Below are 15,054 nucleotides of genomic sequence, written 5' to 3'. Positions count from 1 at the left end.
AGACATTTTATGCTCCTTGTGTCTCTTTGATAAAGGAGAGACTGTCTCTCAGATCCTGTAAGAACCCAGAGACAAAGCCAGGGCCTGTTCCTCCTCTGTTTCCCCACAGACTACAAGTTCCCTGAGGGCAGGACCTGAGTCCCCCCAGATGAGTCTCTGAATGACAAACCTAACCCCCTCAGACCCGGGACTCCTGCAAAACCGTCTCCTCAATCAGAGGTACCCAGGGCCTCCTCTTCCAACCAAGTACTCCCACAGGGCCTGCTCTATTTCCCTCAAGGTCACTTGTCTCCCCTTGGAGCAGGGGCCTCCCCCAAAGTCTTGTCTCCACTCACCTACGCTGTCTTTCCCCAGAGAAGGGTAGGTTCTAGGCAGGCTTCAGGCATTGACTGAGGCAGAGCCAGGAAGACTGGAATCTCTGTTTTATTGATCATTTCCCCAACTTCTTCAGCGGACATTTTGTGCCCATCAGGCCCTGCCCCCCAATTTATCAGTCCCTTTAGATCACCTCCATCACCTCCAGGCGCCCTCAGATTGGCTCTCTGGGCACACCATGCTTCCGATCTGGTCCTGGGGCAGCCAGAAGGGCCCTTGGCACCTAAGCCTCGGTCGCTGCTATCACCACAGTTTTCACCTTCATCTCAGTGGCCTTTAGGGATTCTGTTGGGCTCCAGGTTCCCCAGTGGATGTCAGAACTCCAGATTTTGTGGTCCCCCTCAGGATGCCAGTCACCATGGAGATTGGCCACCCCACAGTCGCTGAACCACCAGCCTGCACCCCCTTTCTGTTGGCTGCATTCATTGAAGGCTATGTCACCGCTAATGCAGGGGTTACAGGAGTCATGGTCCCTGTCCAGGGTGCTGAAGGCACTCCCTACCTGGGAGGCTGCTCCTCTCCAGTTTTCACCACCGAAGGAGTCTCCTGCACATAAGAACAGTGGCTGGGACCATGGCCTCCGACACTGAGTAATGCCATCTCCTCTGACCTCCCTCCCACCCTGTCCAGAGCCCAGGCTCAGAGTAGGTGCCCCTGTCTCTGTCCAGGCCCTTCCTATGCACTGCTGGGGCTACTGTCTCTGTCTGGGCCCAGGCACCACTGCCCTGCCGGCCCTCTGTTCAGGGAGCCCTGTCCCCGTCTGCGACACTCATCCCAACCTATCTTCTGTTCTGCTCCATGACCTCCTGGCCATAGAACTTGAGGCCCTGGGCTAGTGACCATTTCCACCAGTTACTTAGGGCGAGTCATTTAACGCATGTGCAGATGATACAAGACGAGGACGGAGAGGCAGCTCAGTAGATGACGACATCAGGATTAACAAAGACCCGGAGAGGTCTTTGCCCAGGGCTGGACCTAGTAAAACATACTTCAATCGGGATAAATGCAAACAATCACGCAACTGGCCACCAAAACAAATTAACGTCCCAAGTATCAGATGGAGGAGCAAGAGGCAGAGATGGAGAGCAATCGTTCTGAAAGCGATCTGGGGGTTTTGGTGAACCACACGCTGTGTATCAGTCAGCAATGTGATCCGGCGGTCAAAAAAGCCCATGGCTCAGGCTGCATTACTAGCTTCTGGGAGTAAGGAAGCTGACAGTCTCCCTGTACTCAGACCTGGCCAGACAACACCCAAAGACTGCATTCAGTGGGCTGCAGTGTAAGACAGTCATGGAGTCCACAAGAGGGCGCCAAGAATGAAGACGGACCCTTAGGTCATCGATAAGCAGCAGCCCAAAGAACCAGGGATGGTTAGCCTGGAGACAGGCAGGGTCGGGGAATGACAGCTGTTTCCTAACCACGAGAGCTGGTTCACTGCCGGTTAGGGATGTTAGCGTCGGGATTCCTTTTCAGGTAGGGATGGGACCAGATGGTACCAGGGTCCCTTCCGGCTCTCAGATTCCCTGATTCCACGACACTTACGTGCCCCACCCATCCTCATCTCTTCTGAAATTCCGTCTGTCAAAGGGTTTCCCAACCTTTGGGTCACTCAGCTCCTCACTGTCCTTCACCCCCAACATCCAACGGCTGCTAACGCTTGTTGTTTCTTCCTGCGCGACTTCTGCTCCCTCCTCGGCACTCCCAGGCTTTCGTGACGCCTAATCTGGACTGGCGCATTCTCACTGGTCTGTACCTTCTCCAGTTTATTCTCTCCCTAGCTGCCAAACAGAGGTCCCTAAAGCTCAGATCTGACTGCGCCACTCCTCCACTCAACAGGCTCCTAGTGGCTCCCTATTGTCTCCAGGAAACTCCTCGGTCTGGCATTGAAACGATCAGATTGATTCTGGTGTTTTAACTGGTCCTATTTATGATTAATTAATTTTGTCCTGTAACTGCCTAAGTCATGATTCTTTGTCTCCGAACTTAATTCAGAAATTTAGCCGGCCTGTCCCGAGTTAAGGTGAGAAATCCAATTCCCCTGCTCATCACCGTCCTGTTCTTGCCTCCAGGAAATCTGCTTTCCTGGAGGGATGCAGGGGGATGCCAGGGCGCCTGGTCTAAGAGCTTCACGCCACCAAGCCATCCTTCAAGGATGCCTGGTGTGTTCTCCAAAGATGCCTGGGCCTCGATGTCCAGTCGTGCAGACGGACTCCAGCGATGACCACTTCTCAGTGACGGGGAATGAGGGGCGGTTGCTGGCCCCTCCTCGATTTCCAACCAGTCACATTGCTCCCAGCACTTCAGCTCTGGGATTAATCGCAGCAAACCCGCCATTTATAACGTCAGCCCGTCTAGCCAGCCATAGTTCGTTCCCCGCCGTCGAGCATCTGTTCTTCGGGCTGTCCTCCTCGAAAGTGTAGAAGAGAGAGAACCACTCCCTCATGCTGGGGAAGACGAGATCCGAGTGACTGGTGAATTTGCACTTTACCAATAAGTTGATGGTACTCAGGACTTTGCGCCTCAGTTTACCTTAATTTTAACTGTTACAGTCTTTAGAGATCTTCACAGGCTGGCTCCCACATGTTCATCCTCATGCCCGGCACCCTCCCCGGCAACCATGGACTTTATCCCTGACTCTGACAGGTGAGATTTGCCTTACCTTGCTGGGAGCTAGAGCCCCAACACTGATCAGCCGTTTCCTCACCATATTGCGGTGTGCATGCTTTCCCTACTTTATTCATACTTTCTTCCTACTAGAATGTAGACTCCTTGAGGGCAGGGCTTGCTTACTTGCATTTGTATCACCGGGGTTTAGCACACTGTAAATACTTAACACATGCTCTGTCTGTCTGTCTGTCCATTCATCCACCTACCTATCCATCCATCCACATTTACTTTGTCTTTGCCCTCGCTGAGCACGTGGTGGAGTACTTCATAAGCACCGGACGAATGAGGACAAGACCAATATCGAGGGACCGGGGGGAGTCCGTGCCCATCTTCAGCCCCATCTCGAGCTCCTTCCAAGGACCCTCCTATGGCGGCATCTCTAGTCCTGTCCCCATCCTGGTCCCCTTCTTCACCTTTACCTCTTGGGGTCCCTTCCAGGCTCGGCTCAAGCACCCCACTCTTAGAAGAAGCCGAGGAATCACTCCAGCCCCCCATCACTGTATTCTGGGGGATTAACAGTCTCACTTCACTTATCTGCAAAGTTGTCATATCCCCCTAGTAAAATGGAAGCTCCTCAAAGAAAGGCATTGTCCTATGTTGGCATCTGGCCCAGGGCCTGGCACATAAATGCTTGTTGATTGCTTGGTCTGTAAGCACACTCTGGCTTGGCCTCAATGACCTTCCTAGACAGGAGGAACCACCAGGCCCCAAACACCTCTCAAACATTACACCTCTCGTGGCAGCCTACAACTGTATTGAACTGTCGGGTCACACTGCTAACTCACACCGAACCTGGAGTCCATTAAGACCGCCAGGATCGTTTTCAGATGAAAGGCTGTCTAGTCACATTTCATTTTCTACTTGGGAGGCCGATGACTAGAACCCAAGTATAGGAATTTATTGTTACATTCTACTCTATAGAAATCCTTTTGGGGGCAGCTAGGTGGCACAGTGGATAGAGCTCTGGCCTTGGAGTCAGGAGGTCCTGAGTACAAACCTGGCCTCACACACTTGACACTTACTAACTGTGTGACCCTGGGCAAGTCACTTAACTCCAATTGCCTTACCTCCCCCCCCTCAAAAAAAAAAAAGAAAGAAATCTTTTTGGATCCCGATTCAATTTTCCATTATGTTAGCTGCCCCTTCAAGCTTTAGCCCATCCATAAAAGTAAGAAGTATTCCATCTCTGCCTTTATTCAAGTAGTGGGTAAAGGTTTTATATAGTCTATAGCCAAGGACAGATCCCTGGGGCACTCCACTAAAGACTTCTAGAAAGGCTAAGCTATCATTACTCTTTGAGTTTAGCCATTCCACCGATTCTGAATATACTGAACTATGTTATTCTCTAACCCACATCTTTTCACTGTAGCATTAATGTCTTTGTCAAATGCTCGTTTAAAATCTGGGTTAATGATAGCTATAGAATTCTCCTTATCTACCAGTTCAGTAAACCCACCTACAAAAGAAGGAGGTCAGTTTGGCCTTCCTGGTTCTTTGAGGTCACTGCTTCCTGTTCTGAGTAGTCACTAAGCACTCCTTTAAAAAATATGTTCTAGAATCTTGGCAAGAGTCAGGCTCACTGGCCTGGAGTTTGAAGACTGTGTTCTTTGTCTTTTGTTTTGTGAAAATCAGGACACTGCCCAGGGGCCCCGGGACCCCCTCCCAAGGTCCCGTCTGCCAGAGCTCCTCAGACCTCACTGACGTCATCAAGGCCACTTAAGGATTCTCTTCTCGTCTCATCCCTCGACCCAAAGCTTGGTCATTTGGGTTCTGCTGTTTTCAGGCCAAAGATCACCTTCTGAGCCTCTCTATGGCCAAAACAAACACTGCCTCGTTTTTCTTACCCGCCCGGCTCACCCTGAGCTTTAGCGATCCTGGCCAAATGGAATGACTCTCTGATCCCCAAAATGTCCCGCTTTACGTCTGGAATGTCACCCCCCCCCCCTTTCTACCTGCTCAATTTCTACACATCTTTTTAAGCCCTGAAATGATGTCACCTCCTCCAGGGAGCATTTAGCCCCTCTAAGGAATGGCCTTGTCCTTCTGAACCCTCTCTGATGTGCTTGTCAATATAACGCATGGCTCTCTGTGTTTATCTTATTATTGTGTTCCACATAGGTGAACTCTGTATCTCTCCCATGCTAAGTTCCAGGGAGCTGCATACAGTAGGAGCTACATAAATGTTCACTGGATGAATCTAAAGAATTAAATGCATTAACATCTAATGAATGGATGCCCTAATAAATATCTATTGGATTGTCTAAGTCCCCCATGCAAACCCAGGGCCGTGCACACAGTAGGAGTCTAATTACTCTTTGCTGAATTTCACCATATTAGAGAGAGGGCTCACTCTCTCCCCTGGCAAAGCTGGGCTCACCTGCATTTCCAGAGTACCTGCCCAGTTTCAGGGTGTAGAAACTGGACTTATCACTGATCTGGAAAGAGTCATACAGGGCATGGCGGCTCTCATTTTCAAAATTGTGTAAATCCAGTTTCAGCTGGGCGCGGGTGCCGGGCTGGTGCGTCAGGAAGTAAAGTTTTGACAGGCCCAACCAGTGTTCACCTGCGAGGGAGGGGAAGCCCCATCATGGAAGGCCAAGGGGGAAGGTATCAGCCATTCTTAGCCGCAGCCCCTGCAGCCATTCCCGTGGGTCCCACTGGGGAACAGGCAGCCGGCTTCCCTGGCTTGGAAGGGCACCGGAGGAAGTCCCTTGAGGCGTCTGACCTGGATGTTCCAGTCACTTTCAGCCTTGTCTGTGCCTCTGGATCCAGTCTCCCCTCCCTGCCTATGCTAACCCTGGGGATCTCTCTACCAGCCCAAAGGCCAGCTCCTCACCTCCGGGTGGCCAACATCCCACCCCAGGCTGGCTCCCCTGGGCAGCCCTGACTTCCCGTGAGCGTGAGCTCATGCCAGCTAGCGGCAGAACAGCGCGCCCAGTGAACTCCAATCAGAGATGCAGGGCTGCGGATGGGGTCACCTGATGGTTGGCACTAGCCGCTTTTAGGGTGGGATTGTGGGCGGGATGTTCTAGGTTCGTACTTCTATGGAGAATTTTCCACTTTCAGACTGGGCACGATTCTGGATTATCCCACTTTGGTGGAGGAGGGGAGAGAGATCTGACATGCTGCATTATTCCGTTCTGCCTACTGGATTCTCTTCAATTATCTGATGCCCTCAATTGTCCAGTTTTGAGGGTGGCTAGGTGAGAGGAGTTGTCCCTTGCTCTAGGGATTATCTCGGTTTTTTTTGGGGGGGGGTGAAGAATTGTTCCCTGTTCTAAGGATTACCCACAACTATCTTGATTATTTCCTGGGGGGTGTCTGAATGGGATGGGCCCTGCTCTAGGGTTAAGCCCCACCATTTCCCGGCAGGCCCCTGCGAAGTTGCCCCATGGTGGTGCTCCGGGACGCTCCAGCTTGCTCACCTTCCACATCCCCAAAGCCATAATCATACTCCCACCAGACACGGTCAAACGCCAACGGCTTGCCGTTGCCCCCTGTCCGCCTCTGGAAGACTGTCCAGCCGCCATCTTCTCCCATGTCACAGTAAGCCTGATGGGTTACAAGATTCATGGGAGGTGAAAGGGGGCATTCCCTCCAACCCACAGACTCTTTTAAGCAGAGTTGTCTCAGATAGGTAAAGCTAGGGGGCCATCCCTGACCCCCCAAAAAAGGGCCTCTTCACCCTCCTTCTATGCCACACTTTCCCTGCCTCCAATCCTTTTAGAGATGGGGATGGAAAACACGTCCCATTTCTATGGCACCCTAAGGCTTATAAGGCCCCTGTGAGGCAGGCAGTGCAAAGAACACCACTCCCATTTTATGGAGGAGAAAACTGAGGCTCAGAGAAGGAAAGGGGCTTGTCCCATCTCTCATTGTCCACAACCAGACAATGTCGGGGCCCCTTTGTCTGAACGGCCCCACACATCTAATGTGTGGCCAACTCTACCGTCCACCATTCCCTTCTCTCCACTGGCCTTTCACCTGGCCTATGACAACAGCCTTCTGCCTGCCTCTAGTCTCTCTGCAGTCCAACCCATTGTCCACTCAGCTGCTAATGGAGCCCCTGGGGCAAACGTAAAGCCCTTCGGGTCCTGCTCAGCCTTCTTCCCCTTTCTCCAGCCGCACCCCATTTCCCATTTCCCGCCTCTGGGCTTGTTCTCGAGTTACCTCCACCTCTGAGCTTTCCTGGCTTCCTTCCAGACTCAGCCCCTCAGAGACCTCCCTCCTTCCCCTGTGTATGACTGCGGGTCCCAGACCCTCGTCTTTCTCATTAGAATCTATCTTCTTGTAGGCAGGGCCCTTGGCTGTGCCTTTTTCTGTATCCTCAGTACTTAGCACACAGTAGGTGCTTAATAGATGTTGTTCGACTGACCCGGAAGGCATCAGGGGTCCCCTCTGGCCTGATGACATACACGCCACTCGGGGACTTTGGGTTGTCTGTCCAGATCTGGGAGCAGTCGTTTCCTGTACGGGACAGAGAAGCAGAGCTGAGCATGGGGCTTCTGAGGACCCTGCCTTGAGGTGGTCTATACCTGCAACCGTCTTCACAGCCAGCCTCTCTGGCTCTCCAAAGTCCAGTCCTAAGAGTCAGGGGCTCGGAGTCTCTGTTCACTTGTCTCACATCAAATCAGACCATGAAATATAGAGTAACCAGGGCCTTCAGGGGTCATCTCATCCAACTGAGGCCCAGAGCTAGGAAGACACTTGCCCAAGGTCACACGGGGAATTCATGGTAGGGGTGGGATTCCCACCTGGGCCCTCTGACTCCAGAACTAGCAAAGAAATGGGAAACAGGGCTGGGAGTCAACCCTGGGAGGCTTTCTGGAGGAAGGGGCTTTGAGGTTGGACGGGAGTTACCATCCCACTCTCCACATAGGGAAAGTAACGGTTGAGGGCAAGGCAGTTAAGGAGAAATCCCATTGTCCCTCATGACCCAGACTCTCCTCCCCTGCCCTGCCCTGCCGTCTGTAGTCCCATCTCCCACAGGAGAGGGCCCAGCTTCTCAGGGGATGGTCACCTCCAGGGCTATGGCTGGGCTTGGGTTCAAGTGAAGAGTCAAGCTCTCCTCAGGGTCAGGCTTAAGGTCATGGTTTCCTGCCATCCTAATCCTTTGGATTCACTGCTTAAGAGCTGAAGAATTCCCTGAAAGCCCCATCTCAGCCCAGGGTCCCAGCCCAGGGTCCCAGCCAGACCTTGACTCTCCAGCTTTGCAGCTTTCCCCAGCACCTGTGGAAGGAGCAGAAACGTTAGCATCCACCGGGGAACTGCCAGCCTGGGGGAACCAGCCATTGCAGCCTGCCCACCACAGCAGGGAGTAGTTAGAGAGGCTGATGCGGGTTCCAGGAATTCCAATGATGCTACTGCCCCACAGTGGCCCAGGTTGCCTTGGGAGACCGAGAGCCCACGTAGGTGCTGCAAGCACAGAGTTTAACCTGCCTCCCTCTGGCTGCAGGGGCGATCCCCGTTGGCTCCCAGCTGACGCTGCCAAGTATATGGGAAATCAGGTGGCTGATTGCAGCCAAGTCCCCACTTAGACCCTCAGTGTCTTCATGTGTAAAATGGAGAACACACTACTCAGACTACTTCAGCAGGGTCCACATAAGGCCCTGATGAGGTGATATCTGTAAAGTGCTTTGTAAACCTTCCAGCTCTGTCAGCGTGTTGGTGATGATGAAGGCAGCTGGGATGCTGCTTGTTTCTCGATAGTTGGGGCAGCAGGTGGTACAGTGGATAGCATGCCAGGGCTGGAGGCAGGAAGACCTGAGCTCAAATCCAGCCTCAGACACTTAACTGTGTGACCCTGGACAAGTCACTTTACCCTGTTTCCCTCAGTTTCTTCATCTGTAAAATGAGTTGGAGGGGGGCAGCTAGGTGATGCAGTGGATAAAGCATTGGCCCTGGATTCAGGAGGACCTGAGTTCAAATCCAACCTCAGACACATAACTCTTACTAGCTATGTGACCCTGGGCAAGTCACTTAACCCCACTGCCTAGCCCCACAAAAAAATGAGTTGGAGAAAGAAATGGCAAACCACTCCCAGTATCTTTGCCAAGAAAACCCCAAATGGGGTCATGGAGAGTCAGATACTGAACAATGATTACGTAGTTTTATTTATAACAACCCTATGGAGGAGGTGGGGATGGGGGAAGGAGGGGAATGTAGATATTATTCCCATTTTATAGATGAGAAAACTTACCAAAGAGCTGCTTCCACATGGGTAGATTTGAATACAAACCTCTTGTCTCTAGGCCCTGTGACCTGCCTAGACCCAAACAGTAGGAGGTGACCCTAAGGGCTTCCTCATGGCCCAGCTTCCCCAGCTGGCACAAATCCCAGTAGGGTGAACAGGTGTGTCCAATCACTGGAATTGGCCACAAGAGATCCCAGAAAGAATAGCAGGGATTGAGGATTTCACTCCCAACAAGTATGGAGAGCAAGGTTTGAGGTTTGCCTTTCCAGTAGTCAAGTGACTACTGTTCAAAGTGCAGGCCGGCCTCTCATTTCCAAGGTCCGGCCTTCAGGGTATGAAGGACAATGAGTGTTCACTCAAAAACCAGAAGAAAAAAGAAAGAGAAAAGAGGATTTGAAAGGGGCGCAGGGACAAGCACCCTGACCTGTGCCAGTAGGACGGGGGAGGGACAGGAGGTAACATAGAGGAGGAAGGAGAGAAGGAAGGAGTGAATTCACCAAGCTAGATGTCATCGAGAGGAGATCTAACATCACTGTCTGCTAAGGAGACACACACGCAAGGGTGAGACATGGTGGAAAACATTTGGGTGAAGGTCAAGGGAGAAATTGAAGAGGCTTGTCCCGGAAGTACACTGCAGACCGCTTGGGCAGGAGAATGTGGAAAAGGTGCTGAAGAAACAGGTCATGACCTAGACACGAAATCATGAAAGAGAAGAGATGGGGCTCTTACCTTGCCAAGAACCAGCCATCTCCACACGGCGCCATTTTGTCTGCATCCCCAGTGCTCCTTCTCCAGCCCCCCTTGGGGACTCATCTTCCTCATTAGAATGTAAGCTCCTTAAGGGCAGCGACTACCTTGCTTGTACTAGCATCCCCAACACAGCTCAGTGCTTGGCACATCTATGTATCATATCTTATCTCTCTCTCTCTCTCTCCATCTATCATCTCTACCTCTAACATCTCTTTCTATCTCCCTGTCTCTCTCATCTATTTATCTGTCATCTATCTAGTGACAGAAAACTTCAGTTATCTAGGCATCTGTTGAGACTATCTTTCTGTCCAAAAAACAGCTAATGAATTCTTGTCTTGAATCCCCCTTCAATCAATGGAGAAAGCAGCCAGCAAGAAAGAGCTGACTGGTGATAGGGAAATGGTGGAACCTTTGAGGGAAATATCTCCTTCATCGTGGAGTAGTGGAGAAGCAGAGGAAAGCTGGGTGGAGCCTGATGTATACCCTGCGTTTGGGGGAGCCGATTTCAAAGGGTACAGAGAGAAAGTAGGTAGAATCGTGGGGATGAGAATTCTACAGGGGACGTCAGTCCAAGAGGGACGGGTTTGAACTCAGGTCCCCCCTGACTCCGGGCCCAGCACTCTATCTACCGTGCCACCTTTTATTTTCTGTTACTTTACCCAAGAGAATGTTCCTGTACTGGAGAGAACAAAAAAGATCAACGAGGACCTGGGACGTAATGAGCCAGCACCACGGCTCCTGCTGAGCACAAGTCACCAGGCCCTTGGGTACGGAGAAAAGTCTGTCGGAACGATTGTGCTATGGATCGAGGGCCTCTGAATAATGTTGTAGAATAGGAGAAGTATCAGTATCGGAGAAGGATGAAAATGGTCTTGATTTTTAAAAGGTGGAAGATCCCAGAGCCAGCAGATTCTAGGCCAGTGAATTTGACTGACTCCTGGCGAAATTCTAGGACTACTAAGTGTTGGGCCACTTTCAGTGATTCCTGAAAGACCGTGGGGATGGGAGAGGAGCCCCAGTTTTGTTTTGGTTTTTTTCTGGTGAGGCAATTAGGGTTAAGTGACTTGCCCAGGGTTACACAGCGTTGCTCTGAGACTGGATTTGAACTCAGGTCCTCCTGACTCCAGGGCTGGTGCTCTATCCACTGCGCCACCCAGCTACCCAAGCCCCAGCTTTGGAGACCAGCAAATGTCGCAGCTTCCACACCAGAAAGAGCCCAGAGTCTGCAAAGTAGAGGCCAATCAGTCGGACTCCTGGTCAAATTCTTGCGTGCGTTTTCTCAGCGGTGTGGGTGGTAAACATCAAGAAAGGGAAACAGTGATCACAGAGAGTCAGCAGGGCTTCACCGAGAACACGTTGCCCTGGCCTAACCAGAATTTCTCTTCTGACTGAGCTGCTCAACTGGTAAATCAGGGCGTGGACAGAGGTCCTCATGGCAGCCTGTTGTGGGCAAGACAGCAATAATACGAGCTAACGCTCAGGCTTTCAAGTCTGCAAAGCACTTTACACGTCACCTCATTTGAACCTCACAGTAATCCTGTGAGGTGGGTGCCATCAGTATCCCCGTTGTACAGATGAGGAAATTGAGGTTGAGAGGCAAAGTGACTTGCCTAGAGTCTCACTGCCTGAGACAGGATTGGAACTCAGGTCTTCCTCACTTTGCCAAGCCCAGTGGTCTACTTACTGAGCCACCTAGGTGACAGAATCACACCATCTCAGAACCTTGGAGGTGGAAGGGAGGACACTGAGTCCCCTCATACCTGAGTAAGAATCCTCATTTCATGGACAAACGGCCAACAAGTCAAGGCCTAAATCAATCATTCAAGCAACAAGCATTTTGTTAGGTGCTTCCAATGTGCATGAGTGAGTGCGTGTGCATGTGCGTGCGTGTGTGTAAATACAGAGACAGAGAGACAGAGATGCGGTCAAGAGAGAAAGAGACAAAGGGAGAGAGGGAGAAAGAGAGAGAGAGTAGACAGAACGGGGGGAGGGGGAAGAGAGGGAAGGAAGGGGAGAGAGGGAGGGAGAGAGAGAGAGAGAGAGAGAGGGAGGGAGGGAGAGAGAGTGCGTGTGAGCACATTTTGGGGATTTCGGGGATGGAGGAAGGGGCAGGGCCGGACAGCCCGTGTGAAGACATGGAGACCCAGCTTGGGCTGCAGTGTCTGAGGAATAGCAAGGCCAGGTTGGCTGGGCCTCGGCTCAGCTCGTGGTAAGGGGAGGAAGTGGTGGGAGTGGCGATAGGCCTGGAGAGGGGGCCCGGAGGCAACAGCGAAGCAGTGGAGGTTCCAAGGCCTTGGAGCCTCCCAAGACAGTCCATCCCCCCCTCATGATGACGAGGAAGTTTCTCTATCTCGCCTCTATCTGCCCCTCGGCAGTTCCCCCCATCGTTCTGCCCTCTTAAAAAAGCTCACGAAGACTCCTGGCCAAGACGGCCCTCAGTTCCTGAGTCGCTTCTCCGGCTACACATCCCGGGTCCTCCCGCTTCAGCGTCTGCTCCAGCGCCTGCCTCCAGCGGGAGGCACTGTAGATGCTGTCGGGCCGGGGCAGGCGCAGCAGTCACTTTTCTGGGGGCCGTGTCCCCCCACCCCTCGACTTGCGGGGGACTTGCCCACCCTCCTCCCAGATCTTTTCCTGGATTGTACTAAGTGTAGCCGCAGCTCCCCCATCCGATGTAGAACTTCACGTTTTTCTCTATTAAATTTCACTTTGGTCAACTGAGCGCATTCATTTGTCCCTTTGGATTTTGACTCTGTCATCCCACACACCGGAGCTCTTTCCCGATTTCCTATCATTTACAAATCCAACAGCCGTGCCTTCTACACCCTTCTTCGAGTCACTGACAAAAATGTGAGCAGAGCCCAGACCCTTGGGGTCTTCCATCAAGGCCTGCCCTCCAGGTGACACTGACTCAGCCATGGCTACCATGGGGGTCTGATCATTTGAGCCCCTAACTGTACTGTCATCTGGGCCCTGGCCACCTCATCTTGCCCACGAGCACAGCACGAGAGATCTTCTCAAATGCTACGTTACGAAGCAGCCCGCCTTGACGGCATCCCCTGGATCTGCCCGGGAATTCCCTGGACCCGTGGGTACGGACAGATTTTAATCTGTGGGGTTGCCCAGCCCCACACATGGTAGTTAGATGCAGCCAGAATTGGATGGTTAGTCCTAACGAGTCATTATCAATAGCTTAATGTAAAATGAGGTGGTGTTTGTAAAGCGCTTAGCACAATGCTTGCTACATAGCGCTTAATACATGTGCGTTCCTTTCTCTTGAAGTCCGCTTGGAGAAGGGAGGTCTCTAGTGGAATGCCCCAAGGATCTAGGTTTGGTCCTGGGCTATCTAGCATTTTTATGAAGGTCTAAACAAATAGCTGGCAAGCTTGCGTGATTTATGGGGGACAGGAAACTGGGACGGGGAGACACCATGGCAGATGACATGGGAGATAGTCGATACCATGGGAGAGAGAGTGTTGGGTTGTACTTAAGAAGGTGCAATTTGAGAGGCATAGCCTGGCACCAAGGTTCAAAAATCAGCCTTTCGAGACGGCCTAGGAAGATGGGCTAGAGCAGCCAGACAGCATTTTGTCTGGGAGAGAGCTGGCAGGTGGGCTGGACGACCAGCTCAAGAAGTCAGCGGTGGGAGGGGGCGGCTGAGAAGACTCATGTGATCTCGGGATGCATGAGGAGAGCCTCTGAGCACCCAGGGTAGGAGAGGAGAGGGTCCCACTGTCCTCTGTACTGCTTAGAACCCAACTGGGATGACATGTTCTGTTCTGGATGCCACAGACTGGAAGGACGTCAATAAGCTGTCCAGAGGCAGGTGAATAAGATGAAGGCATCGTTAGGACCAGCTGTCACAGCTGAGGCTGTTAAGCCTGGGGGATAAATGAGGGCTGTATTCTGAAGGAGGGCTTTGCCTTGCTCTCTGGGTCCCAGAGGGTGAACAGAAGGTGTAAAGGGACAGAGAGGCCTAAGTTTGAGGTCAGGACATCTTTGCTAATAATGAGAGCTGTCCCAGAGTGGAGCAGTCTGGCCTGACTCAGGCAGAGAAGGCACCCCCTTCCCGAGAAGGCTGGAGGCCCACTTGTCAGAAATGGGCCTGGGATGCTGGAGAGGGGGTTCTCCTCATTCAGGTACCAGCGGGATGCCTCTCGGATGAGAGTTTGGGGTTCTCTGATGTCTAAACGAAGCCCTAACTACTGAGGAGTAAGCCCCGTGGCCAGATGGGTGGGTTGGGGTCCTAGGGCAGGAGAGCTGGGCGGGACCTTGGGGAGTGTATAGTCCAACCCTCTCCACCGCTCCCCGCCACTGCACAAGTAATCGAACTGAGGTCCCAAGAGCGTTGGGACGGGGGAAAGAGGGCTGGTTGTGTCCCCCTGCACACAAGGCTTTAAGCTGTGCCATACTATACACTGTTACTAGCTTACAACCTGACAACCGGAGCCAATGAGGAAATCAATTGAGAAATAAAGTATGAGGTAGCCTAGAACGTGCTCAGCCATTACGCATACAAAGCCAAAGGAGCCGGCCAGCTGCCGGTGGGCCCTCAGGTCGGTCACTGAGGGACCCCTGCTAGGCCTGTCTCCAGCCTGGCCCCTCCTCTGGGGCTCACCAGCTGGGGCACCCTGAGCTCCCTGGCAGTTTGGCAGAAGCTGGAGACAATGCCTTCCCGGGAAGGGTGAGGTGGGGAAGGAGAAAATGCCGAGGTCTGGGAAGAAAACGGGGTGTGGAGCACCCGGAGAAGCTCTGGCTGAGGAGCCGGGCCAAGGGACACAAGAGAACTCGGACCACTTACAGCTGTGCGGCCAGGACAGCCAGCATGGCGTCCAAGCTCCCCAGGGTTCCCCAACAGGCTGGTGGGGACCAAGAACCCAGGGCACTTACCCGCCTCTTCAGCGTTCCCGGACTGACGGGCGGCAGAGAGAGTAGGATGAGGATGAGGATAAAGCTGACCTGTGTCACTGGTGCCATTGTTCCTGGGCTGGAGAGATGGAGGAGTTATGGGTGTTGAATACCGGAGACCCCATTGCCCTCAGTGAGTCTGCATCCCCCTTGCTAAACCCCCA

General features: G+C 52.5%; 1 protein-coding gene across 3 annotated transcripts in view; it reads right to left on the bottom strand.

Annotated features, from left to right (window-relative positions):
* Positions 1 to 407: 407 nt before the first annotated feature.
* The window catches only part of LOC114037379 (angiopoietin-related protein 5-like), a 17,727-nt gene continuing 3,080 nt past the window's right edge, over positions 408 to 15,054 (bottom strand). For all 3 annotated transcript variants that reach the window (XM_027854215.1, XM_027854214.1, XM_027854216.1), the window contains exons 2-7: positions 14,873 to 14,969; positions 8,238 to 8,271; positions 7,418 to 7,509; positions 6,468 to 6,594; positions 5,420 to 5,605; positions 408 to 921 (exon numbers count right to left, since the gene is read on the bottom strand). In XM_027854215.1, the coding sequence (XP_027710016.1) occupies positions 599 to 921; positions 5,420 to 5,605; positions 6,468 to 6,594; positions 7,418 to 7,509; positions 8,238 to 8,271; positions 14,873 to 14,959 (849 nt within the window). In that variant the 5' untranslated portion in view covers positions 14,960 to 14,969 and the 3' untranslated portion in view covers positions 408 to 598. The remainder of the gene's footprint in view (positions 922 to 5,419; positions 5,606 to 6,467; positions 6,595 to 7,417; positions 7,510 to 8,237; positions 8,272 to 14,872; positions 14,970 to 15,054) is intronic.

Source organism: Vombatus ursinus, unplaced genomic scaffold, assembly GCF_900497805.2.
Source record: "Vombatus ursinus unplaced genomic scaffold, bare-nosed wombat genome assembly UNPS02010394.1, whole genome shotgun sequence".
Lineage (NCBI taxonomy): Eukaryota > Metazoa > Chordata > Mammalia > Diprotodontia > Vombatidae > Vombatus > Vombatus ursinus.
The sequence above is the reverse complement of the archived record's forward strand: the minus strand, read 5'-3'. Positions and strand labels throughout refer to the sequence as shown.